Raw genomic sequence first — 27,547 nt, 5'->3', positions numbered from 1 at the left:
ACTATGACAGTCAGACAGGGTGGGAGGAGGGGTGGGTAGGAAGTATGCATGGGGACATCAAGCATATCATTGATATTCTAACAGGATGGGTGTGGATAGGTGAGGGGAGGGTGATCAACAGAGACATACAGCTTTATGGTTTATAATGGGCTAGGAACCCCAGATCCTTGGTTAAGTCCTTTCTGTTGGGTGTTAAAATATTCAATCATTCTGACTTCAAAGGTCTTACGTTCTTGTATGGTTTTAAAGTTACCTTCAGGATTCTCACTGTGAAGTCACTGGTACAGTGTCCTGGTCCTGTAAAATGTTAACCAATAGGCGTGGGAACCCTGCTGGCACCAGTATTGTTCATATGATGTCTATGTAAATTGAATCTTGTCTTAAGCATCTGGCCTGTTTCTCCAATATAGCATCCTTCGTTACATTTTTTACACTGAATGATATATACACATTGGAAGATGAGCAAGTGAAAGATCCCTTTATGTTGAATATCTTTCCTTTGTGGATGACTTTGGGGTCCTGTGAATATTTTGGCATAGTTTGCAACTGGATAAATTACAGGGAAGTGTGCCCTTCTGTTCCTTTTCAGTCTGTGATGGAAGTTTACTTCTGATTAGCTTGTGTTTTAAGTTGGGTGGCTGTCGGAAGGCCAGTACTGGTGGGGATGGGAATATCTCTTTCAGTAATTCATCTTCCTGGAGTATAGGTTGTAGATCGCTTATGATTTTCCTCAGTTTTTCCAGGAATAAGAAACTGACAGTTCTGTAACAACTTTACAACAAAAGACAGTCACCACCTGCTGGCCAAGAAAAGAAAATGCACATCATAAACAATAGCTATACAATTTGCAAGCAGGAAAATTCCCTTTTTTTGCCACATAGTGCAATCATAAAATAGTAATGTACAGTAAAAACCATGAATCATTACATAACCAATTATTGAAGTGAGTATTAAAGGAATATGTAAGGAACTGTTGCAGACTGTCCTGAATCTTTGCTCTGTATCAGTAATCTACACAGAATAAGAGATTTAATTTAAAACATTTGTTCTACTGTTTAATACCTGATCAATTTTTGATGATGATTTTTTTTCTGTCCTTGAAAAACAGATCAACAATGAAAACGAAATTGGTCCCTAAAAACGCGCAAACTTCCTGTGAGGTACTCTTCCAAGAACCAGGTACGAAATGAGACTTTCTTGTTTCATTATTTCCAACCCAGTGGAATGTTGGAAAGGGGGCGAAAATATATCTGTTCATCTTTCTGCCTGTCTATCTGGAGGCAAAATAGCTCTCCAAAAATTTAAGGGAATGTGACTAGATTTGTATAGATGAAAAACTAGTGAAAAGACATATCAAGTTCAAAAATGGGCCAGATTGGACTGGGCATTTCATCAAAATATATCTCCCCCTCCCCCCCCCCCAAAAAGAAAATGGCCCAGTGCCATTCTGTGGGAGAAGTAGTTGCACCGTGCAGACATTGATTTACTGTGACATTGAATTGCACTTTTTCAAATGTCCTTCTCTCTTATTTCCTCTTCCAATCACAGACAGAGAGACAACACAAATGCACACACAGACACATTCATATAAACATGTGCAGAGACACACAATTGTACACAAATTCACAAAACAGAGATAAACACATAAACATGCATACACATACAAGCACATATGCAGAGATACAATCATATACAAAACAGGGAGAAACACACACAAAACACTGACAAAACAGATCTGCACAGGCCCTAAAAAAAACCCCAAAGACCATAGGCGTAGACTGGGGGGGGCGAGGGGGGGCAATGCCCCCCCCCAAACGACGACGAGGCGCCGCCGCACCATTAGTTAAAAAAAAAAAACACATGCAGGCACGCGCTCCTCTCCATTCGCTTGGCTTCCCTGCCCTCTCTGTCTTCGTCCCGCCTTCCTCTGACGTCAGAGGAAGGCGGGACGCAGACAGAGAGGGCAGGGAAGCCAAGCGGACGGAGAGGAGCGTGTCCGTCTATTCCTCTCTCTTCCTCCCTCCCTCTACCGCCGCAGGCAGCAGTCTTTTCCAGCGTTCCTGGCAGCGGTAGCGTTGTACACGCTGCCTTCGGCTCTGCCCTGAAGCCTTCTCTTCAAGTTCCTGTTCCCGCATAGGTGGGAACAGGAACTTGAAGAGAAGGCTTCCGGGGCAGACCGAAGGCAGCGTGTACATCGCTACCACTGCCAGGAATGCTGAAAAAGCTGAAGACTGTTGCCTGCGCCGGAGGAGGGAGGAAGAGAGGGGGTAAACGGAGTCACCATCTTGGACCTCGCGGGGGGGGGGCAGAGTAGAAGGAAGATGGATGGTACTGGGAGGGGTGGGGGAGCAGAGGGAAGGAGCAAGAGATGGTTGGGACTGGGAGGGTGGGAGCAGAGGGAAGGAGCAAGAGATGGATGGGACTGGGAGGGGTGGGGAGCCAGAGGGATGGACCAGGAGATTGGATGGGATTGGGAGAGGTCAGGCACAGCAGAGGGAAGGAGTAGAAGATGGATGGGATGGAGGGATGGTGAGCAGAGGGAAGGAACAGAAGATGAATGGGACTGGGAGGGGTGGGAGCAGAGGGAAGGAGCAAGAGATGGATAGGACTGGGAGGGGTGGGGAGCAGAGGGATGGACCAGGAGATGGATGGGATTGGGAGAGGTCAGGCACAGCAGAGGAAGGAGCAGAAGATGGATGGGATGGAGGGATGGTGAGCAGAGGGAAGGAACAGAAGATGGATGGGACTGGGAGGGGTGGGAGCAAGAGATGGATGGGACTGGGAGGGTGGGGAGCAGAGGGAAGCCTACTAGAAAGAAGACACTGCATAAAACAGAAGACACTGGGACCAAAGCGAATAGAAAAACTAAATGATCAGACAACAAAGGTAGATAAAAGTATTTTATTCATAATTTATTAATTGAAATGTGTCAGCTTTTTGAAATGTGCATCTGTGATATTTTGCCTGTAAATTTCAATTCCTTTCTCCATATTAGCATATTCATTTGCATATGTATATATGCAAATGATATGCTAATATGCTCCGCCCATTCTTTGCCCCCCCCCCAAATGAAACAGTCAAACTACGCCTATGCCAAAGACACATACAAATATGAATGTTTGTATGTATAAACACACACACACACACACACACACACACACACACACACACACAAAAAACATAGGCACACACCAAAAAACCTGGCACACACAAAACGTATGAACACTTGCAGAAGTACTGGAAGTTATTTCATGAGGTTTTCTCCACCATGCACCTCTCCCTCTGCTACTCCAATACCCCTATCCTTGCTGGCAAGATGTTTTTTTCATTTTCTTTGTTGTAAGTTCTACTGTGAAATCCAGGGACTGGTCCATATAGCTTTCATAATGGTTACTCTGTATGTTAACACCAAGGGGGTCTTTTACTAAGCAGCAGTAAGTCCAGTGGCACTCTGTAGTTAAACTGTACATTCCATAATTTTAAATCTGTTGACAGTGACATATTATGTTTTCAAATATTATCACACTTGCTTTTATTTTTATTATTCTTTTCAAATCACTCTGCCCCTCTCCCATATCAGAAACCTACACAGAGACAATACAAATATACTGTACATACACACGCAGAGAGGGATTAGAAAGAATTCCATGAGCTATACTCCACATTCTTTCCCTACTTATATTTTTTAAAGTGTGCTAGTGCATTGCAGCAGGTGGAAGATGCTGATGGCATTTGCAATAGTACTATGGAAAACAAGGTAGAGAAGCATGGATATGGAAATACCTACAAGTTGTCTCTATTCTGCTCCGTTTCTTCACACATTCTCTTTCATCTCTGTCAGTAATCTTTTGAAACCTGGATAGTCTCTGTTCCCCGTGTACTTAGATATTCTTTTTCATTTCTCTTCATCGTTCTTTTCAAGTCTGACTTCTCTATTTTTTAAAATATTTTCTCCCTCTTTCCTCCTTTCTTTCTTTTTTTTTTTTTTTTTGCATCTTTCTATAATCTCTTAGCTGTTTCTTCTTTTGTTCTAATAATGTTCATTTCCTTATCATCAACAGCAGATGAATCCAGGAACTGATGGGTTGCATCCGCCTACCAGCAGGTGAAGATAGAGAACACTGAAAGAAGGCAGTGACTCTCTGGACGTCCAGCTCCTTGCATCTTCAGTATATCTCTATCTCCCAGCAGTTGTGGACTGATTCCTTTCAGCTCCTGGATTTCTGCTTGGAGAAGCTCCTGGGCTTTTGCCAGTTGAGCAGGAGGTGTGAGGCTGGTGGTGCCCACTTTGAGGGCATACTTGGATTCCAGGTCCCTGCCTTACTCCCTTTCTCCTCTCCTCCCAGCCTCTATTCTGATTACTGTCTGCCTTATACTTTCCTCACAGTCTAAAAAAAAAAAGTCAGTCTGCAAGATTGTGCTGACATTTTGGGCAAGACGTTTCAGTTTCTCCCAAGATCATTGTGACTGGGAGTGTATTCTGTGGACGGGGCTGTGCTGCTCTGCCTGGGAGGGTTTTTCACTACTTCCCTTCAGAACAGGGTGAGTTGATTTTTTTTGGCACAGCGACGGCCATTTGACTCGGGAGCGATGGCGGCTTGAGGCAGTTAAATGCTGCTCCCGCTGCGGTAATCGCAGGACCGCGGCGGGATTGTGGCAGCACGAACTGCCCTGGACATTTCGGGGCCTAGAAGTGTAGCCACTCTGTCGGCGAGAGAGGTTTTCCCGCGGCCTCCATTTTGGAAGCGCCTGTGGAGGCGCGATTTTTAGCGGCAGATAATAGTGATTGCAGAGGGGTGCCGGCAGTGTCTGCAGAGCTGCCGAGGGATCCTCTGGCCGCTTCTGCTTTGGGTACGGGGGCTGATGGTCAGGGTGAGGTTTCTCCCCTGAATTCGTGTTATTGTTGCACAGGGCATTTATGTTGAAGAGAGCCCTACCTGAGCCCTCTCAAGGTTCTTTTCGGCCTGGGGAGGATTCTGCAGCGGAGGCTCGAGGTTCTGCTAGCCTCCCTGATGTCTTATGTCCCCGTGCAAGCTCTGGATTCTAAGCACAGGCAGGTGTCTGCATTTTCTGATGTCTCCTCCTCCCCGCCCCGTTCTCCTCCCAATTCTTTTTTTGGGGAGTCTGAAGGGTCTGGTAGGCCATTGAGGAGTGAGGACCTAGAGGGAAGTTTCTGGGTTGCCGCAGGACCTGGATGATCCTAAGGCGGTTCGTATATTTTTCACCGGGATGAGCTTCCGTCTCTCATTTCCGATGCCTTGCAGGCTTTCAGTATTGAGGACCCCGAGATGGATACTGCTTCTTCCGTTAATCCTAAGATGGCTGGTACTAGGAAACCGTCTTGGTCTTTCCCAGTTCATGACTCTATTCAAGAGCTTATTTCGGCTCAGTAGTCTGAGCCTGATGGTCCTTTGAAAGTAGCCAGGGCTATGTCCTACCTTTACCCTGTTCCAGAGGTTCATTTGGCTCTGTTTGGGTTGCCTAAGGTAGATTCTCTGGTAACGGCTGTTACTAAGAAGACTACTCTCCCTGTGGAGGGAGGGGTGGCCTTGAAGGACATGCAAGACAGACGTTTGAAGTCTTCCTTGAAACGTTCCTGTTGAATTCTCGGCTTTGGCTGTCCGGGACTGCTATTTGTAGTTCTTATGCAGCCTGAGCTTCGCTATCTTGGCTTCAGCAAGCCGTTGAGCAGCCTTCGGAAGGGTCTTTTTCTCTCTCTGATGTGGCGCCTCGAATGGAGTTGGCCTTGGCCTTTTTAGCTAATGCTCTTTATGATTTGGTTAGAGCATCGGCTAAGCAGATGTCTTGGCTGTGACTTCTCACGCGGCTCCTTTGGCTCCGTCATTGGGCGGCTGATATGGCCTCGAAGCAACGGCTGGTGAGGTTACCCTTTCGGGGCAATCTTTTCTTTGGGGAGGATTTGGAGAAGATTGTTAAAGACCTTGGGATTCTAAATCCCAGCATCTTCCGGAGGACAGGCCGAGGCCGTCTTCCAAGACTGCTTCCTTCTCCTATCCCTCCTCTCTAGGCCTCGCTTTTGAGAGGCCCAAAGATATTGTCCTGGGCGGTCTTCGGGTTTCTCACAACGCTCCCGTTTCCAGCAAAAGAATTTATTTCGTTCTGACAAGTGTTCTGCAGTGCCCGGTCAGCGGCAAGGAGTCCAGGGACGTGTGGCCCAATGATGGGGCGCCGGTCCACTCCTCAGTTCCATTGGTAGGAGGTCGTTTGTCTCTTTTTCTAGAGGAGTGGACCAAGGTTATGTCAGATCAATGGGTTCTCGATTTGATCAGAGCCGGGTACCAGTTGGAGTTTGCTACTCTGGTAAGAGACGCCTTTGTGGAGTCCCGATGCGTCTCGGCTGTCAAGCGGGCAGTCTCTGTTGGATCTCAGGGCGGTGGTTCCCGTTCCTCCTGACGAGCGTTTCTGTGGTCGCTACTCGATTTATTTTGTGGTGCCTCACAAGGGTGGGTCCTTCAGACCGATCCTCGACTTGCGCAGAGTCAACGAGGCCTCAGGGTGCATAATTTTCGTATTGAAACCTTGCATTCGGTCATTGCAGTGGTGCAGCCAGGAGAGTTCCTCACCTCGCTTGACCTCAAAGAGGCGTATCTGCATAATATCCCAATTTGGCCTCCACATCAGCGGTTTTCTGCGATTTGCAGTGTTAGGCCAGCATTTCCAGTTTCACGCCTTGCCGTTGGTCTGGCCACAGCTCCTCACACCTTTTCCAAGGTCATGGTTGTGGTGGCCGCTTTCCTCTGACGAGAGGGTGTCAGAGTTCATCCTTCTCTCGACGATTGGCTCATCCAGGCTGATTTGGAGGAAGAGAGCCGACTTGCGACAGCCAGAGTTATTGCTCTTCTTCAGGCTCTGGGCTAGGTGGTCAATTTCTCCAAAAGTCATCTGACCCCCTCGCAGTCTCTCAAGTATTTGGGGGTGCATTTCGACACGGCGTTGGGCTTGGTCTTTCTTCCTGACAACAGGCGTCTCAAGCTTCAGGGTCAGATTCGGCTTCTCTTACGAATGTTGAGACCTCGGGCTTGGGATTATGTTCAACTTCTGGGTTTGATGACTGCCACCCTGGAAGTGGTGCCCTGGGCAAGGGTGCATATGCGTCCTCTACAGCATTCCCTGCTGTCTCGGTGGTCCCCAATTTCTCTGGAGTATCAGCGCAGATTGCCGTGGCTCCCTGCGGCCAAGCGCAGCATGGCTTGGTGGCTGTCCCAATGACAAGTTGTGCCGAGGGATGCCGCTGGTGCACCCGCTGTGGCGGCTTGTGATTATGGATGCCAGTTTAGCGGGTTGGGGGGCTCATTGTCTCAGACACTTTGCTCAGGGTCTGTGGTCGTCCACAGAAGCGACGTGGTCCATCAATCGTTTGGAACTGAGAGCAGTTTTTCTAGCCCTTCTTGCCTTCTGCAGGATTCTGGAGGGTCGATCTGTGCGGGTTCTTTCGGAGAACACGACGGCGGTGGCTTACATCAACCATCAAGGGGGCACGCAGTGCAGAGCTCTAGCGATGGAGGCGGCCCAGATTCTCGACTGGGCCGAGCGCCACCTGTTGCTGTTGTCAGCAGCTCATATTGCCGGTCAAGACAACTTGCAGGCCGATTTCCTAAGCCGGCATCAGATCGACCCGGCGGAGTGGGAGCTGGCAGAGGAAGTTTTTCTTCAGATTTGTGCCGGATGGGGCACTCCGCGGTTAGATCTCATGGCGTCAGGATCAAACGCCAAGGTCGATCGGGTTTTCAGCAGAAGGGAGAGATCCTCGTTCGGCAGGGCCGGATGCTCTCTCTCAACCGTGGCCTTCGGATCTCCTTTATGCATTTCCTCCCTGGCACTTGATAGGCCGGTTCTTCTTCGCGTTCGTCGCCACCACGGCAAGGTGATTCTGGTGGCTCCAGATTGGCCGGGCGTCCGTGGTATGCGGACCTCAGACGAATGTTGATGGCAGCTCTGTTTCGCTTGCCTCTTCTGCCGGGCCTGTTGCATCAGGGTCCAGTGGCTATGGAAGATCCCTCCCGCTTTGGTCTTACGGCCTGGCTATTGAAAGGGCAAAGTTCAGACAAAAGGGCTATTCTAACAAGGTTATTGCTACCCTTTTGCAGGTTTGCAAGCGGTCTACTTCCGCGGCTTATGTGCATGTTTGGCGCACCTTTGAGTCGTGGTGTGCTACAAGGTTTTTTTGCCGATGCTTGCATCTGTCTCGCAGTTGTTAGAATTTCTTCAGGACGGCTTACAGAATGGTCTCGCTTACAATTCCCTTCAGGTTCAAGTGGCGGCGTTAGCTTTTTTCCGTGGGAAAATGGCCGGTTTGTCTCTGGCTGCTCATCTGGATATTGTCCGGTTTCTGAGGGGGGCTTTACATCTTCGCCCTCCTTTGTGGTCGCAGTGTCCGTCTTGAAACCTGGGGGTCATTCTGAAGGTGCTCCAGAAACCTCCTTTTGAGCCTCTCAAGCACGCTTCGGAGAAGGATTTGATTCTTAAAACGTTTTTTTTTTTGTGGCTATGGCTTCCGCACGAAGAGTGTCGGAACTTCAGGCTCTTTCCTGTCGGGATCCTTTTTTGCAGTTCTCTGAATCCGGTGTTACAGTCCGGACTGTGCCTTTCTTGCCCAAGGTTGTTTCGGCTTTTCATATCAATGAGCCAATTTTTCTGCCTTCTTTTTGTAAGGAAGACTTTTCGGAATCCTTTGGACAGTTGCGTCTTTTGGATGTCCACAGGGCTCTGTTTCAGTACTTGCAGATGTCGAATGATTTCAGGTCTTATGATCACCTTTCATTCTGTTAGCAGGACCGAGGCGTGTTGTCCGGCGTCTAAAGCCACCATAGCTCGCTGGCTAAAGGAAGTCATCTTTTATGCTTATTTGTTGGCCGGTAGATCTCCACCAGAAGCATTTAAGGCGCACTCAACGCGGGTGATGTCTTCTTCGTGAGCTGAAACAGGTGTCTTTTCTCTTCAAGAGATCTGTCGTGCGGCTACCTGGGCTTCTCAGCTTTCCTTTATTCGGCATTATCGGCTAGATGTTGCAGCGCAACAGGATGCGCGTTTTGGGGCACAAGTTCTTTCTCGCGGAGCTGCATGTTCCCCCCCAAGTTAGGGAGTGCTTTGATACATCCCATCAGTTCCTGGATTCATCTGCTGTTGATGATAAGGAAAAAATTAAGACTAACCTGATAATTTTCTTTCCTTTAGTCACAGCAGATGAATCCAGGATCCCTCCTTGTCTGCCTTTGTTTGATACAGAGGTTTTGATTCTTGCAAAGATTTTGAAGATTTTGCAGATTTGAAGATAAATGCAAAGAACTGTTATATTTGCTCTCATGAAGCAGGAGTTGAGTAGGTCCCTCCTTCGTTTTTGTTCTTGCTCCAGTTCAGGGAGCGGTTGTTCACTGTGAGAAAAGTTCATGTTGTGTTGTGTTTCTTCTGAGTTGTGCTTTGGAAGTTTCGTATACTGAAGATGCAAGGATCTGGACGTCCAGAGTCACTGCCTTCTTTCAGTGTTCTCTATCTCCACCTGCTGGTAGGGCGGACACAACCCATCAGTTCCTGGATTCATCTGCTGTGACTAAAGGAAAGAAAATTATCAGGTTAGTCTTAATTTTTCCACTTTGCTTACCCTCCTTTCTCTTTCAGAACCTGGTACTTCTCTCTTTCCATGTTTCCAGACTTCTCTTCCTTCTCCTCTAGATCATTGCAGAATTGGCAACCCTGAGTTGATCATCAAAAGCATAAAATGTCCACCTTTGATGATGCACTGAGACTTATACATCATCAAATGTTAACATTACAGGCCTTTGATGATGACATCACCAGGGCAGCCATGAAGTTGTAGTATCTCCAGGCCCCAGAATGAAGAGGTGGCGTTGTCTTTAGCTGTGAGGGAGGAAGTGCCTCTCTATAGCGGGTAAGTCTGTGGTGTGCTGTCTTTGGCCATGTGGGCCCCAAGAGGAAGTAGCGTTGTCTTGGCCCAGTTGAGCCATGGGGGAGGAAACACAATCTTTAGCCTTTTAGGTTAAGGTGCTGACTTAGCTTTGAGAGTCCCAGGAAAAAGCAGTGTTGTCTTTAGCCATGTGGGCCTCAGGAGGAGGTAGAAGCAGCACTGTCTGACTTGTGATGGTGACGTGCCTGGCTCTGGGTGGAGATAGGGTAAAGAAGAAACTGGGGATAGGAGTGGAAGTCCTGCTGGGGTTAAGGGGAATGTTATAAAACAGTGAGAGAATGAGAATTACTGCTAAAAATGAGGGGGAGAAGGAAGAGGAGGAGGAGATTTACATGAATGTCTTGATCTACAACCGAGAATGTTCAATTTTAAAAAATTAAATTCAGACAGCAAATAATAATAAATTATTATTATTATTATTATTATTAATTGATAATAAAAATGGAACACATTTCACCTTTCCCTTCCATAATTTTGTGAATTTTTTTTGTTTATTTGTTTGGAGGCATTTCTGAACTTCTGTACAGGATCAATGTGTTTTATAGAAGGGAATTTGTTGTTGTTGCTTGAGATTATTTTTATTTTTTTAACATTGGAAGGCCTCTTATTTTTATATATGTAGCTATTTCTTTCTGTTTTTTTTTTGTTTTTTTTTGACCACCAGAGTCCATTTCTTTCCCTTTTTTCTGTGCAGAGAGGAACCAACCCATTAATGTGACCCTGTACAAAAAAAAAATGTGTCCACCCCTGGCTTACATGTATGCTTGCTCTTTAGTACACTCAAATGTTCTGGGTTATTTTGCAGACAGGAAAATTTTCAAAAGCACATGCATAAGTTCTAACCCTTCTCCAACTCTACCTCAGGAAAACCTTCGCTCAGTCTAGATAAAATTACACGCATACAGTCTATATGTGCATAAGTAAACCCACATATCGAGAGGTCATTTTTAGAAAAGTCAAATTCTGTGGGTAAAGCACTGTCTTACTCACAGAATGCTTTTGAATATTACCCTGTATGCTCAGGTAAACATTCTTTCAAGTTAATTAGACTGGTAGGATTGTTGGTTGCTAGGTCAAGTTTTTCATGGTAATATCAGCAGTTTTCCACATGGTTAAAGACTGATATTTCATAACAGGTCGACTAACTTGTGCAGCAGGTATTGAGAGGCTATTTGATAGATACGCCCCCTTCCAGTAGATGAAGTTGACTGTCTTTTGATATGGCTTCCAAGTGTCCTGGGCCATAATTAAAGAAGTTTTCTTCCTTATACAGTGTGCGGTCTTTGTGGCAAAACAGATAACAACATTGAAAAATACGGTGAAAAATTGACAGACAAGGAGACCAACCTCAGTGTCCACTATTACTGTCTGGTGAGTGTATTCTGCGTTATCATTACCTTGTGTAAAATCATGCTCTGATAAAGTATTATCCCTATTTTTAGCACCCTCAACTCTGTTTGGTACAGCTAACATGACAGCATTTATAGTTTATAGAGTAGCGCCTGGAACTAAGTCACAAAATTATCTGCCAACTCCTTTTCTTTGCTAGTACCCAAAACATGTAGTCCCAGATGATCTTGTTGGAAGTCTTCTCAGCCTCCAGACACAGCAGTATCCAGGGGCAGACTGACCATTCAGGCAACTGAGCAGTGCCCGAGGGCCCAGAAGCTCTAGGAGGCCCAGAGGCTCTGCCCGGATGTCTTGATGCCTGGTGCACCACTGGTGATCTAGTGGCCTCTGCAGGGGGGGGGGGGGGGGGGCACATGTTCTTTCCTGCCAGGCCTGCTGGGCTGCTGCTATCCCCCCGGCAAGACTGTCAATATACGGCAGCGCCGACAGGCGGGGAAATAGCAGCAGCATAGCAGGCAGGAAAGAGCATGCCCCCCCCTACAGAGGTCACCAGACCACCAGGATCCCTCAGGTAGGACCGGGGCAGCGGAGGCGTCGGCTGCAGTGGCAGGGGCAGTGGGGGGGGGGGGGGGGGGAGTCGGGCAACGGCCGGCCCCTGCCAGCATCTTTTTTTCTCTTGCATCCCCCTTTGTGGTTTACTGCTGCTATCAGCTTACACAGAGTTTTAACTCTGTGCCTGCCCTGAACAAATCCAGTTTGGTTTTAATGCCACCATGCTGGGGATCACATCACCCAACTAGGTGCAAAGATCACTGCCTAAATCTTCATATAAGTATTGATCAGCAATGTACAGCAATATGATTCCACTTTCTTATAGATCCTTATCCTTCTTGTGTAGCACCACAAGTAGTGCCTGATGATTTATCTCAGATGGCTATGAAATTCCCTGTAGGGTATGGCTGTACATCTCCTTCAAGGAATCTAAGAGATGACATTTCAAAACCTTATGGAATTCTGGCTCTATATCATCCAAGCCTGGCACATTGCCCAACATCAGTTTCCAAATATATGAAAAAACAGTATGAAAATTGCGCAAGTACTGGAGCTTGGGAGACTCTCTTTTGTAACTTAAATGGCACTATATTAATTGTGGCTCTATTTGAGATTATCTGCTGTTGTTTTAATTTAGATCTGGCTTTTGCCTGGACTTCTGAGGAAGGCATAGATCAAAACACAGACCATGTAGCGTTCACGCTACAGTGACAGTTTGTTCATTATTTTGATAGTGTCGACTCCATAGTAAAGTTTTATCAGCTCATCATGACTCATCAGTGTGGTCTTTCCCACTTTTGGTTTTGCCTGCACTGACTTTCTGTGGGACTGCTTGTTTCTTCTTTTTGGTTTGGACTCACCATCTTCACTCACATTGTGAGTGTCACAGCTCCAAAGGGAGGGAGACTTCTACCCACCAAACCCAGCACACCTTTCCCAGCAGGCCGCTTCTGATGAAATCATACAATTGCTTGTACGCTGCACTTTTGATGTGTGGCCTTTGGTCAGCTCCTTCCATTGGCTTCAGTTACTTCTTGAGTAGGATGCTTCTCCCCTCTGGCTATTCAGCACACCCCGTTACCCCAAGACCACACCACATGGTACCTCAGGTAAACATGTGGGAGCCAGTCTTTTGAAAATTGTATCACCAAGGTTTTACAACATATGCAAGTCTAAAAGGAGAAGCTGTGGGTTATAGCCTTTTAATCCATAAATTTGTCAAACAGAAAAGAACCATTCAAATAAGAACATCAAACTTGTTTGAACACTGTATGTCACGTTTGTGACCGTTTCCTTGTCTGTGCTCACCTCGCCCTCTGGTGGCCAGACCTGGTGGCTGCAATGGACTGTCAGTTTACTGTCACCCATTCCAGACTGCAGTTCAGTCCAGATCTTCCGGGCTGCCAGAATTGCTTTCCCTGTTTGTACCTGAACAGCACCCGTAGTTGCCTTGTGATTGCTGCAGCTGAGCTTTAGCAGCTGATGGGCTTTATTAATCACCTAGAAACTTCTGTGTTTGCCATTGCATCGTCTGAGGTCCCTGGTATGTGAGTGTGCTCTGTGCACTTCTGCCTAGTCCAGTTTTATTCTGAGTTCTTGCCTGGTTCTTGTTTGTTTGTTTGTGTGTGTAGTTAGTAGTTATCCCAGCAATCTAATAATGCTTGTCCCCCAACGCTTCATAACAGACCTTACATCACACATGAATTACATGTTGCAACATGGACTATTCCCCAAGGACACAGGAAATATACTTCTTACCCTGATACCCAAAGACCTAAAGAAAAAATTAAACGACACAACCAACTATCGACCAGTAGCATCAATCCCTCTGGTAGTCAAACTAATGGAAAGTATGGTAACCAAACAACTTACCAATTACCTAAACAAATTCACCATACTGCACGAATCAAAATCAGGATTTCGATCCAATCATAGCACTGAAACAGTGCTAACTACTCTCATAACCAAATTCAAACAATTAATTGCAACGGGAAACAATGTGCTCCTCCTACAATTTGACATGTCCAGCACGTTCGACATGGTCAGCCACCAAGTACTCTCAAACATCCTGGATTATTTTGGGATTGGAGGAAACGTACTTAGATGATTTGAAGGCTTCTTAACAGCAAGAACCTATCAAGTGATATCAAACTCAAAAACGTCAACACCATGGAAACCTGAATGCGAAGTACCACAAGGATCACCGCTCTCGCCGACCCTTTTCAACTTAATGATGATACCATTAGCCAAATCGCTAGCCAACCAAGGACTCAACCCGTACATCTATGCAGATGATGTTACGATATACATTCCGTTCAAACAAGATATAGCCGAAATCACAAATGAAATCACACACAGTCTCCAAATAATGAACTCATGGGCAGACGCATTCCAACTAAAGCTGAACACAGAAAAAACACAATGTCTCATCTTGTTTTCACAATATAATACAAACAAACCCAATACCATAAACACACCGGACTACACCCTCCCGGTCTCAGACAGCTTAAAAATTCTGGGAGTCACATTCGACCGAAATCTCACACTTGAAGATCATGCGAAAAATACAGCAAAAAAAATGTTCTACTCAATGTGGAAACTTAAAAGAATCAAACCTTTCTTCCCAAGGGAAGTATTCCGCAGTCTAGTACAATCAATGGTGCTAAGCCATCTAGACTACTGCAGTGCCATTTATGCTGGATGTAAAGAACAAATCATTAAGAAGCTTCAAACCGCTCAAAATACAGCAGCCAGACTCATATTTGGGAAAGCAAAATACGAAAGCGCCAAACCCCTAAGAGAGAAACTACACTGGCTCTCACTAAAAGAACGAATTGCGTTCAAAGTTTGCACCCTGATCCACAAAATCGTTCACGGGGAAGCCACGACCTATATGTCAGACCTTATAGACTTGCCTACCAGGAATGCAAAGAGATCAGCATGCACATTCCTCAATCTCCATTACCCTAACTGCAAAGGACTAAAATATAAATCCACATACGCAACCAGTTTATCATACATCTGCACGCAGCTATGGAACGCACTACTGAAGGCCATAAAAATAACGCAAGACCTAACTATCTTCCGAAGGCTACTGAAAACAGATCTGTTCAAGAAGGCATACCATAAACACCCATCTTTAAACACCAAAACATAAGACTTTACACGACATAGACATAATTGAAATCTTATCACTTGACTGATCAACCTCCTTACCACTAATGAATAAGCATAACCACTTCAATCTCTATGTCGAATATGGTCTCTCCATAGTCGATGACCTAAGGAATGATACAACCCAATTTCGTACTCAGGAATGTTCATGTATTACTATAATTTATTCTTCCAATTTCTTACTCAGGAACTTTCATGAATTACCATAATTTATTCTTCCTTAACATATATATGCACATGATATATATCTATACCATGATCTGTTCACGTATGTTATGTTACATGTATGTTACCATGTATGTATGCAACTTAACACATTACCATTTGTAATTCTGTTACCCGGAAATGGCAACCGCCATTACAGCAAATGTAAGCCACATTGAGCCTGCAAATTGTTGGGAAAATGTGGGATACAAATAAATAAATACATAAATAAAGGGAGTTCTTTAGTGGTTATGTGATGCTTGAGAATTAGGGGGTAGCAAAAGTGAGAAACTCCATCAGAACCTCATAAAAATCCTGCTATAAATCTGCTGTATGACCCACTTTCACCAGCAAACTGTATCCAACCCTACCTGAAGGTTGTAACCAGAGTGAGTTGGCCAGGAACTTCATGGTGCTCAGTTTTTTGTTGGGATATGTTCTCAAAGAGAAAGGGAAACTAGACAAGGCCAAAACTGCAGCAGATGGAGAGAAGGTGGTGGTAATGCTTACGTTTTTATTGTATAAAATTGTGAACTGCTTTAGTCTACTGAAGTTAAGCAGTATACTAATTGTTTTTTAACAAACAATAAGCATAAAAATACATACAAAATGTAAGTTTGATATGCAGGCCCCTTGATCTCCAAATACAGCAGAGATCAACAGCATGGGAGGTTAATGTAGATCGCTTGAACCAACATATCACTTTATTAGTTTTCAACTATTTTTATTGATGACATTTCTAACTACATATTTCCATCATTGTGAATAATACATATATGCAAACATCCTGACTAATACAGCAGTATCTCTCACTAGTGATATTTGCCATCAAAATTTTTTCTGTTAAACATCAACAACCTTACCTCCCCTATCCCTTCTCATCCTTGTTATGATTGGAGTAGGGATAGGGTTATTAAGAGCATTATCAACAGCCCATACTCATTATATCAACAATTTGTAACCCTTGTGATTGTCTACATTATACCTTTCTTCAATAGCAAGGTTGGTACCGTTTCTTCCATATCACTTTATTAAAGACATTACAGCACTTCTGGTGCGAATGGAGGATCAGAACAAAAGCCAATGTACCAAATTGGTTTACCTGAGTCAGTTAAGGCTCAAAAACTGGGCATGCTCTTTGAAGAATGGCTCCTGGAAAAGTTCAGGTTGCAAGTGGAAGGAGAGCAGATCAGGCTTTAAAGGAAGCAAGAGGGCAGACCAAGGCCTGTTACTGCCCACATCCTTAAGTGGGAGGAAGGCAACGCTAATGAGAGCATTTGGGAGGGAGGTGAGCTATAATGGCTATAAGTTGCTGCTGTTTATTGATTACTGAGCGCATGTTGCCAAGCTATGAAAATATATGGCCTCAATATGTTTAAGATTCAAGTTTATAACTCTTGATATACTGCTCATCAATAAATACATCAAAGTGGTTTACAATCATTAATTATTAGTCAAACAAAAACAGACAGAATATAAAGGGAAGAAAAGATAGCAAGAAAGTTACATATTTGATAGAATAGTGAATAAAAGTTACTGAAAATGTTGCATAGCTGCCAACTCCAGGTCTACTACTTCCTCAGACCCACATTACAAAGCTACCAAATATCGGAGCAAAACTGTTTGTGAATAAATGTGTCTTCAAACTGCTTTTACATTTTTGAGAAGGATGTCTCTAGCTTCAAATATACAGGAAACTTGTTCCAATGTGTGGGTGCCACCAAACTAAAGAATTCCTTATAATATTCCACTTAATATGATGGAATGAAGTTCTGCTTTGAAGATCTAAGAGCTTTAGACAAAGTCTAAGGAATTAATAAAAGTGATAAATATAAAGGCAAGACAGAATAATATATCAGCAGGACACAAATCACACCTTTGAATCATTGTAGGTTGAAATTTCGTGTATAAAAGGGAAAAGGACGGTGATAGGAGTGTACTATCGTCCTCCTCGCCAGGATGAGCAGGCAGATGCAGAAATGATAAAAGAAATCAGAGACGCAAACAAAATAGGCAATGCAATAATAATGGGTGACTTTAATTACCCAAATATAGACTGGGTAAATGTAACATCGGGACACGCTAGAGAGGTACAATTCCTTGATGAAATCAAGGACAGCTTTATGGAGCAGCTGGTGCAGGAGCCGACGGGAGAAGGAAAAATTCTAGACTTGGTCCTTAGTGGAGCGCATGATCTGGTGAGGGATGTTATGGTACTGGGGCCGCTTGATAGTGATCATAATATGATCAGTTTTGATATCAACCTTGAAGTAACTATACACAGGAAGTCAAATACATTAGCGTTTAACTTTAAAAAAGGAGACTATGATAAAATGAGAAGAACGGTGAAAAAAAAAAAACTTAGGGGGGCAACTGAGAAGGTAAAAACTGTACAACAGGCATGGGCGCTGTTCAAAAATACCATCCTGGAGGCCCAGGCCAAACATATTCTGCAAATTAGAAAAGAAAGACGGAAGTCCAAAAGACAGCCGGCATGGTTGAATAGTCAGGTGAAGGAAGCTATTAGAGCTAAAAGAAACGCCTTCAGAAAATGGAAGAAGGAACTGTCTGAAAATAACAAGAAGCAGCATAAGGAGTGTCAAAGCAAATGCAAGGCGCAGATAAAGAAGGCCAAGAGGGATTATGATAAAAAGAGCATTAGAGGCAAAAAAACATAGTAAAAATTTTTTTCGGTATATTAAAAGCAGGAAGCCGGCAAAAGAATCGGTTGGGCCGCTGGATGACCGAGGGGTAAAAGGGGCGATCAAGGAAGACAATGATGTAGTGGAGAGATTGAATGAATTCTTTGCTTCAGTCTTCAAAGAAGAAGATTTGGGTGGGATACCGGTGTCGGAAATGGTATTTCAAGCGGACGAGTCGGAGAAACTTACTGACTTCACGGTAAACCTGGAGGACGTAATTGGGCAGTTCAGCAAACTAAAGAATAGCAAATCTCCTGGACCGGATGGTATTCATCCTAGAGTACTGATAGAACTGAAAAATGAGCTTGCGGAGCTACTGCTAGTGATATGCAATTTATCCTTAAAATTGAGCGTGGTACTGGAAGATTGGAGGGTGGCCAATGTAACACCCATTTTTAAAAAAGGTTCCAGGGGAGATCCGTGAAATTATAGACTGGTGAGTCTGATGTCGGTGCCGGGGAAAATGGTAGAGGCTATTATCAAAAACAAAATTACAGAGCACATCCGAGGACATGGATTACTGAGACTATCCTGCTTATAATCGAATGAGAAAAACGCCCAAGTTCCGACCTAAATCGGGAGATGGACGTTTATCTCACAAAAACGAATAAAGCGGTATAATCGAAAGCCTATTTTTGGACGTTTTCAACTGCAATCCGTCGCGGATGCGGACAAAGTTGATGGGGGTGTGTCAGAGGTGTGGCGAAGGCGGAACTGGGGCGTGGTTATCTGCCGAACAGAGATGGGCGCATTTCACCGATAATGGGAAAAAGTATGCGTTTTTAGCTAGAATTTAGGACACTTTTCCTGGACCCCTGTTTTTTCACGAATAAGGCCCAAAAAGTGCCCTAAATGACCAGATGACCACTGGAGGGAATCGGGATGACCTCCCCTGACTCCCCCAGTGGTCACTAACCCCCTCCCACCACAAAAAATGAAGTTTCTCAACTTTTTATTTTCACCCTCAAATGTCATACCCACCTCCCTGGCAGCAGTATGCAAGTCCCTGGAGCAGTTGTTAGGGGGTGCAGTGGACTTCATGCAGGTGGACCCAGGCCCATCCCCCCCCTACCTGTTACAATTGTGCTGCTTAATGCTTATTAGTCGTCCAACCCCCCCAAACCCACTGTCCCCACATGTAGGTGCCCCCCTTTACCCCTTAGGGCTATAGTAATGGTGTAGACTTGTGGGCAGGGGGTTTTGAGGGGGATTTGGGGGGCTCAACACACAAGGGAAGGGTGCTATGCACCTGGGAGCTCTTTTACCTTTTTTTTTTTTTTTGTAAAGGTGCCCCCTAGGGTGCCCGGTTGGTGTCCTGGCATGTGAGGGGACCAGTGCACTACGACTCCTGGCCCCTCCCACGAACAATGCCTTGGATTTATTCGTTTTTGAGCTGGGCGCTTTCATTTTCCATTATCGCTGAAAAACAAAAACGCCCAGCTCACACATTGTTGAATAAAACATGGACGTCTATTTTTTGTGAAAATACGGTTCGGTCCGCCCCTTCACGGACCCGTTCTTGGAGATAAACGCCCATGGAGATAGACGTTTTGTTCAATTATGCCCCTCCAAGTCAACACGGCTTTTGTGTGGGGAAATCTTGCCTGACCAATTTACTTCAATTCTTTGAAGAAGTAAACAAACGTGGACAAAGGGGAGCCAGTTGATATGTGTATCTGGATTTTAAAAAGGCGTTTGACAAGGTACCTCATGAAAGGCTACAGAGGAAATTGGAGGGTCATGGGATAGGAGGAATAGTCCTATTGTGCATTAAAAACTGGTTGAAGGATAGGAAACAGAGAGTGGTGTTAAATGGGCAGTATTCACAATGGAGAAGGGTAGTTAGTGGGGTTCCTCAGGGGTCTGTGCTAGGACCACTGCTTTTTAATATATTTATAAATGAATTAGAGATGGGAGTAACTAGCGAGGTAATTAAATTTGCTGATGACACAAAGTTATTCAAAGTCGTTAACTCGTGACAGGATTGTGAAAAATTACAGAAGGACCTTACGAGACTGGGAGACTGGGCGGCTAAATGGCAGATGATGTTTAATGTGAACAAGTGCAAGGTGATGCATGTGGGAAAAAAGAACCTGAATTATAGCTACATCATGCAAGGTTCCACGTTAGGAGTTACGGACCAAGAAAGGGATCTGGGTGTCGTCGTCGATAAAACACTGAAACCTTCTGCTCAGTGTGCTGCTGCGGCTAGGAAAGCGAATAGAATGTTGGGTATTATTAGGAAAGGTGTGAGGATGTCATAATGCTGTTATATCGCTCCATGGTGCGACCACACCTTGAGTATTGTGTTCAATTCTGGTTGCCGCATCTCAAGAAAGATATAGCGGAATTGGAAAAGGTGCAGCGAAGGGCGACTAAAATGATAGCGGGGATGGGATAACTTCTTTATGAAGAAAGACTAAGGAGGCTAGGGCTTTTCAGCTTGGAGAAAGGATGGCTGAGGGGAGACATGATAGAGGTATATAAAATAATGAGTGGAGTGGAACAGGTGGATGTGAAGCGTCTGTTCACACTTTCCAAAAATACTAGGACTAGGGGGCATGCGACTATTTCAAGACTATTCAGCCCATGTGGCAGGGCACTGGAGGGCCATGGAACTATATTGCATTGAGTTGTTTCAGAGAGGGATGAAATTTGATTTGCAATTCCTGGTGAAGGTACACCTTATTCATCATAACAAACAACTGTATTTTAACTAGTTCTGTACCAAAAGTATATTTTACTATTCAGCTGAATACAAATGAAAAATATTATTCCGCAAAATGCCAAATACAAATAATGGGCATTGAGCTTTAACACAATAAATAATAAAAGAAACAACATGAATCAGAGATCAACAGGCTTATTTTCGAACGAGAAGGATGCCCATCTTTCGACACAAATCGCAAGATCCTTCTCACAGGGTCGCCCAAATCGGCATAATCGAAAGTTGATTTTGGACGCACGACTGCTTTCCATCGCAGGGACGACCAAAGTTCACGGGGGCGTGTCGTAGGTGTAGCGAAGGCAGGACTGGGGCGTGCCTAACACATGGGCATTCTCGACCGATAATGGAAAAAAGAAGGGCATCCCTGATGAACACTTGGACGACTTTACCTGGTCCTTTTTTTCTTATGACTAAGCCACAAAAATGTGCCCTAAATCACCAGATGACCACTGGAGGGAATTGGGGATGACCTCCCCTTACTCCCACAGTGGTCACTAACCCCCTCCCATTCTCAAAAAAAACTTTTTTTTAATATTTTTCCAGCCTCAATTATCATACCCAGCTCCATGACAGCAGTATGCAGGTCCCTGGAGCAGTTTTAGTGGGTACAGTGTACTTCAGGCAGGTGGACCCAGGCCCACCCCCCCCCCCTATCTGTTACACTTGTGGTGGTAAATGTGAGCCCTTCAAAACCCACCACAAACCCACTGTACCCACATGTAGGTGCCCCCCTTCACCCCTTAGGGCTATGGTAGTGGTGTACAGTTGTGGGGAGTGGGTTTGGGGGTCTCAGCACCGAAGGTAAGGGAGCTGTGCACCTGGGAGCAATTGTCCACTGCAGTGCCCCCTAGGGTGCCCGGTCGGTGTCCAGGCATGTCAGGGGGACCAGTGCACTACAAATGCTGGCTCCTCCCACGACCAAATGGCTTGGATTTGGTCGTTTCTGAGATGGGCATCCTCGGTTTCCATTATCGCCAAAAATCGGGGACGACCATCTCTAAGGTCGACCTAAATTTCGCAATTTGGGAATCCCCGACCGTATTATCGAAACGAAAGATGGACGCCCATCTTGTTTCGATAATACGGGTTTCCCCGCCCCTTCACCAGGACATCCTGCGAGGACGTCCTCAGGAAAACTTTGACGCTCCTTTCGATTATGCCCCTCCATGTGTTTATTTCAGTAGGATTTAGCACAGTAGAGCCCCTGATCATTCATATTCAAATTTAAATCACTATACGGCCGAAAACAAATAATACATTCGGGGCACTATTCAGGGCCAAATTGAACTGAATATGAATATTCTGTATAGCCCTAATTTTAACATCCCAAAAAAGTTGAAAGAATTGTGATAGCATTTTAGTTAGTGTATCGGTGGCTATATTTGAGAGCTTAGGAAGAAATAAGAAGGATAAAATCCCCACAAAAAAGGTCAATGAGAGTGAAATTTTTCCAGCAAATTAAAGGCACAGCCATGGGCGCATCCATGGCACCCGATTTAGCAAATCTTTATGTCGCAAACTGTGAAGAGTTATTTTTGAAAGCACACCCTTTTATAGAAGAAAGGTTTTATCGAACATAAAATTGCCACAAAATTCCTATACACCTTATCTGTTATATATACTCTGATTTTCTATTCCATCAATATGATTGTAGTTGTATTATATTGTAAGCCACATTGAGCCTGCAAATAGGTGGGAAAATGTGGGATATAAATGCAGCAAATAAATAAATAGAGGTTATCCCACTGTGCATTCAGGAAGGTTTTAATATAGCTAAAGTCACCAATCATGCAAATCTGGTTTTGGGAAGAGAAATGAAAGAAAGGCCAGAGATTGATTGGTACTCTTAGATATTCACACTGTCTAAAGATATTAGGAAAAGTATTTTGAGACATTGGCACATCTTGAAAAACTGTGACTATTTTAAGGGGATCTTTTACTAAGCCAGGGTAGAAATCAGCTGGCTGTAAATGCCAAGATGCCCATTATATTCCTAAAGGCATCTCAGCGTTTATCATCAGCTGATTTATACCATGAGCTAAAATCCCTACCGCGGCTTAGTAAAAGACCCCCTAAGCTTAAAAGACCAATTATAGCACATTTAAGGAGTAAAACTTTAAAAGAGAAATTGGTCCCATCGGTCCTACCGGAACTTTGATCATCCCCCTTTTTTTTCCCACGGGCATTCAAGTTATGGCTGTTGTTCAGTATGCCAGTACTCTTTAACTGCTTCTTCTTTTACAGATCCACAAAGTAAGAGATTGTTCAAGCTGTCCCATTCCTCCAATTGTAATACCTCTGAAGTCATTTATGTCATTCTTTGCCCTTGCAACTTATTATACATAGGTAAAACAAAATGTATGATAAAGACCAGAATTATTGAACATAAGAATAGTATCAACGGACAAATTACCAGTGCACCATTAGTACAATTCTGCATAAGATTTTTTGTTCTGAAGGTTGTTGCTACTAGATGGAGAGGAGGAGACATTGATCAGATATTATTACATACGGAATATTTTATTTTTTAATTAAATACAGTCCAGCCTTTCGGCTTCAATCGAGAAGTTGAGTATAGACATTTTAAATAAATCTTTCTCTCCGTTCTACATTTCTTAGATACGGTGACTATTCTTTTTAAGATATTTGGTTTATAGAACTTTTTGGTAGACTTTTTTATTCAACACCTTTTTATTCAACACTTTTTTTTATTTATTTCCTTGGTTTAGGAGCCTTTGCTTTCCTTTTTTTTTTTTTTTTTCTTTCTTTCTTCATCTTTCCCTTCTCTTACTTTCTCTGTCCTCTATTTTTTCTCTTTTTCTTCTCTTCTTTTTCCTTTCATTTTTTTCTTCTCCTCCCCTTGTTTTTCCCCTTTTATCTCCCCTTCCCTTTCCCTGCCCTCATCCCTCCTTTCAATCTCTCGCTCCCTTCCCACACCCCCTTTCCCTCTCCCCCCTGAATAGCCCACCCTCCCCCTCCTCCCTATCCCACTTTTCTTCCCTCTCCCCCTTTCTTCTTTCTTTTTCTTCTTTCTCCTATTTTTGGTCCCTTGATTTGCTCCCCTTCTCTTCCCTTTCTTTTTTCCTCTTTTTCCCCTTCCCCTTTTTCTGCTCCTTCTCTTTTTCTCTTGCTATCCTTTCCTTGTCTTTTGTGCCCTTTTCATTATCCACTGCATATCTCCTCATTAGGGGCACTTTTACTAAAGAGTTGCCACATGGCAAATCGGAACTATTGCAGGCCTAATGCGGCCTCTGATGATAGTTCCGCCCCCCCAGTGCGTGACATTGCCGGGGCTACCAGAAATTCTAAAACAATATTACCACAGGGGATTACCCTCAATGGGTGGCGGTAAGTGCTCCCCCCAATATGGCCACGTGGTAAATGCAAACTTACTGCACGGCCATTTCTTTTTTCAGGCTTTTACCCGCTGCAATATAAAGGGCCTCAACACGCAGTAAAAATGGCCACCGCTGCTAGCACAGGGCCCCTTTTATCGCAGCTTAGTAAAAGGGGCCCTAGATAAATGTTCATGGTACTAATTAAGGGCTTTTTGAGAGTACAAAAAATCAGTGTTTGCCAGTGGTTTTGCACTTCAGGTGCTTTTGCTGGATACTTTTTCTGTAGAATCAAATATCTACATTCGTGTCACCTTGGAGTCATCAGCTCAGAAAAGGTACAAAAACTAAATGGAGGATATAAGGGAAGCAAGGGTTTGGACAGCTTCCTAAAGGAAAAGTCCATAGACCGTTATTAAATGGACTTGGGGAAAATCCACTATTTCTGGGATAAGCAGTATAAAATGTTTTGTACATTTTTGGGATCTTGCCGGGTATTTGTGACCTGGATTGGCCACTGTTGGAAACAGGATGCTGGGCTCGATGGACCTTTGGTCTTTCCCAGTATGGCAATACTTATGTACTTATGAGGGAATGAGAGAGTACTAGGGGACGTGGAGCTTTTCCCATGTTTATCCAAAAAAACCCTCTATTTTAATTCTTTTTTTTTGATTGGGTGTGTTTTGTTGGTATTTTATCAGTTAAAATCCATGATAAACTGCCCTAGCTTTATTGCTAACTATCCACACTTGTTTCAGATCCTTTCCAGTGGGCTGTGGCAGCATGGCAAAGACAATGAAGGATTTTATGGCTTTCTTCTGCATGACATAAAAAAAGAAATTGCCCGAGCATCTAAAAAGGTAAGAGTTGGTTTTCCCCTCATCTTCTGAAGTGGTACGGATCAGTAATTTTGTATATCTTTTTAAAAAATTATTATTATTTATTTATTTCATTTTAATACTTAAACAGAATATACTGTCAAGTGTAATACAGCCTGAAAAATACAATATAAAGAAAAATAGAGGAACTATCCTCTCTCTTAGTAATATATATACAGCTTTCTTAGACCACAACAAAAATGTAAAGAAGGGGGGCTAGGAATCAGGGACAATTATAAAGCATTTCACAATCATATTAAGGCGTCATATTTCCCAATTTTCTTTCTATTTTGATGATTTTGAGTCCAGAAAAGACTTCAGCTGCTCCGGAATATAGAAAATATATTTAACTTGGGCCATCCGTATAATACACTTACATGGATAGGCCAATAGAAAATAACCTCCTAATTCTAGTGTTTTCGTTCTCATAGTCAGAAATTCTTTCCTCCTCTGTTGTGTCACCTTAGTGACGTCTGGGTATAACCAAATTCTTTGTCCTCCAAACTGAGAATTAGTAGATTTGAAGTAAAGTCTCATAATTGAGTTCAAATCCTGTTCAAATATGAAAGAGACTATCATTGTAGCTCTTTCAGTAGTGTTTTCTAAAGATTGTTCCAGAATTGCAGAAATGTTATTCACATCAATATCCTCTTTTCCTATAGCTTTCTTTTCCCCTTCCACTCCTTTGGGTTTACTGGAAATATAATAAATTTTGTTGACAGGAGGAATTGCTTCATGTGGAATTTTTAAATTTTCTAGAATAAATCTTTTAAACAAGTCCAATGGATTTGACCTTAGGAGTTTGGGGAAATTTAGCACACGCAAATTCAATCTTCTGTTGTAGTTTTCTATCATTTCAATTTTTCTACGAAGTTCAGAATTATCCTTCACCACTACTGATTTCAACTCCTGTATTTGTTCTATCTCAGTCTGTAAAGTTGAAACTTTCAAAGACAAATCTTGTTTAACGAGTTCTACTGAATCTTTTAATTCTTCAGTTTTAACATTCAAAACCTTTACCTCACCAGAGGATCTCTGCAGAGTTGAATCCATTTCCAGGAGTTTCAGCCAAATCTTATCTGGTTTCTGCTCCAAATTTCCTTCCAGAGACTGTGAGTCTCTGGAGCTCAGCGACATGTAGAGCTGACACGGTTCCCGGCTGGGCTTCCCTCCGCACACACTTCCGGTAGTCGTCTGGATAGCCTCCTGAGTCGCTGATGCCGCTGGACATGGAGGAATCATTGATGTCGATGGAGGGGACAGCGAGATCTCATTCTCCCGCGGTTGTTCCGCTTCCCCGGCTACAACCTCTGCGGGCTCTGTTCCCCTCTGGAATTGGGAAACCACGGGGAAGAAACGCTCAAGATCTGGCTGAATCAGGGAGGAAGTCGACGTAGGCGGGGGCACTGACCTCAAAATACCTTTGCATTTAGAGTGGGGCATTTTGTAAAATAGGAAACCTCTTTTTTCTATTTTCCTCGAAAAAACCAGCTCTAAGCGAGTTATACTTCTCCCGTTCTCGACACCATCTTGACACGCCTCCCGTAATTTTGTATATCTAATCTAATTTAATATAGGTATTTATATTCTACCTAACCTGGACATGGCTCAAAGTGGATCACAATAAATATAGAAAAAGACAATAGATATGGTCCCACTAATTACAAAATCACCAGTAGATCAATTCAGCATCAAGTAAAATAACTCCCTAACTATTTAACAAATAAAGGTCAAATAAATAAACTTTCACCTGTTTTCTGACTGGTAAATGAATATGACTGGGTGTCTTAGTCTAGAGTGACTTTTTTCACAGATCATTCTGATGAAAGTAGGTAATTTAGGAAGAAGGACCAGAGCAGTCACTATCAAGTCCAAAGAATCTTTATTTAAACAAAGATTCTTTGGACTTTATAGTATCTGCTGTTCACTTTCTGTCTTGCCTCAGAGACAGAAGTAACCTTCTGGAGATCTTCTGGCCTCGAGTAAATCTTTACTCCCCCAGGCAGAATTCCAGGCAAGAAAAACTCTGGCTACTAAATAAATATTAGACATAATAAATGTTTATTCAAATTGTCAAAGAAGCCAATCAGTAATTATTGAAATAGTAACAAATAAACTCCCAATACAGTATAATATGTAGCAAATAAAAATAGAGTTTTCCCTGGTAGCTGCTGATATGTCCACAGTGGACACACTGAGGCTCGCCATCCTCAGTTCTGTTTCCTCTTAAATACTTTTTTCTTCCTTTCTTCATTATCTTAATTATAATTACCCTTCCTACCTAATGAATATGCATCTTTCCAGAATATTCTGTTCCTTTTATGGTAAGATCATGTTCCAGCACATTCTATCATATTCCAACTTCTATTATTTATTTGACAGTGTAAAACCTGTCATATAAAGCACAAGTTTTCATTTGATATGGGTTCACCTATGTCCTTGGTATTCACAGTCATCATACTAGCCCCCTCCACCCTCTTGCTTAGCCTACAGTTTTTACCCACACCCACTTCTCCTTCTGATTGTTTATCTGGATACTGCACATGTCCTTAGTCATAGGAGCTTTTGGCTCTTAGTTGCTGACCAGCAACTTATTATTATTATTATTATTATTTATAGCATTTGTACCCCACATTATCCCACCTTTTTGCAGGCTCAATGTTATCACAAGTTAGCATAGG

At 43.6% G+C, this 27,547-nt stretch overlaps 1 protein-coding gene across 1 annotated transcript in view; it reads left to right on the top strand.

Moving 5' to 3' along the window:
* Positions 1–1,107: 1,107 nt before the first annotated feature.
* Positions 1,108–27,547, top strand: part of LOC115464292 (G2/M phase-specific E3 ubiquitin-protein ligase-like) — an 87,614-nt gene continuing 61,174 nt past the window's right edge. The window contains exons 1-3 of the mRNA XM_030194684.1: positions 1,108–1,179; positions 11,217–11,314; positions 24,747–24,848. Coding sequence (XP_030050544.1) covers positions 1,116–1,179; positions 11,217–11,314; positions 24,747–24,848 — 264 coding nt within the window. The 5' untranslated portion in view covers positions 1,108–1,115. The remainder of the gene's footprint in view (positions 1,180–11,216; positions 11,315–24,746; positions 24,849–27,547) is intronic.

The sequence above is a fragment of the Microcaecilia unicolor genome, chromosome 3 (assembly GCF_901765095.1).
Source record: "Microcaecilia unicolor chromosome 3, aMicUni1.1, whole genome shotgun sequence".
NCBI classification, from domain to species: domain Eukaryota; kingdom Metazoa; phylum Chordata; class Amphibia; order Gymnophiona; family Siphonopidae; genus Microcaecilia; species Microcaecilia unicolor.
The sequence above is the reverse complement of the archived record's forward strand: the minus strand, read 5'-3'. Positions and strand labels throughout refer to the sequence as shown.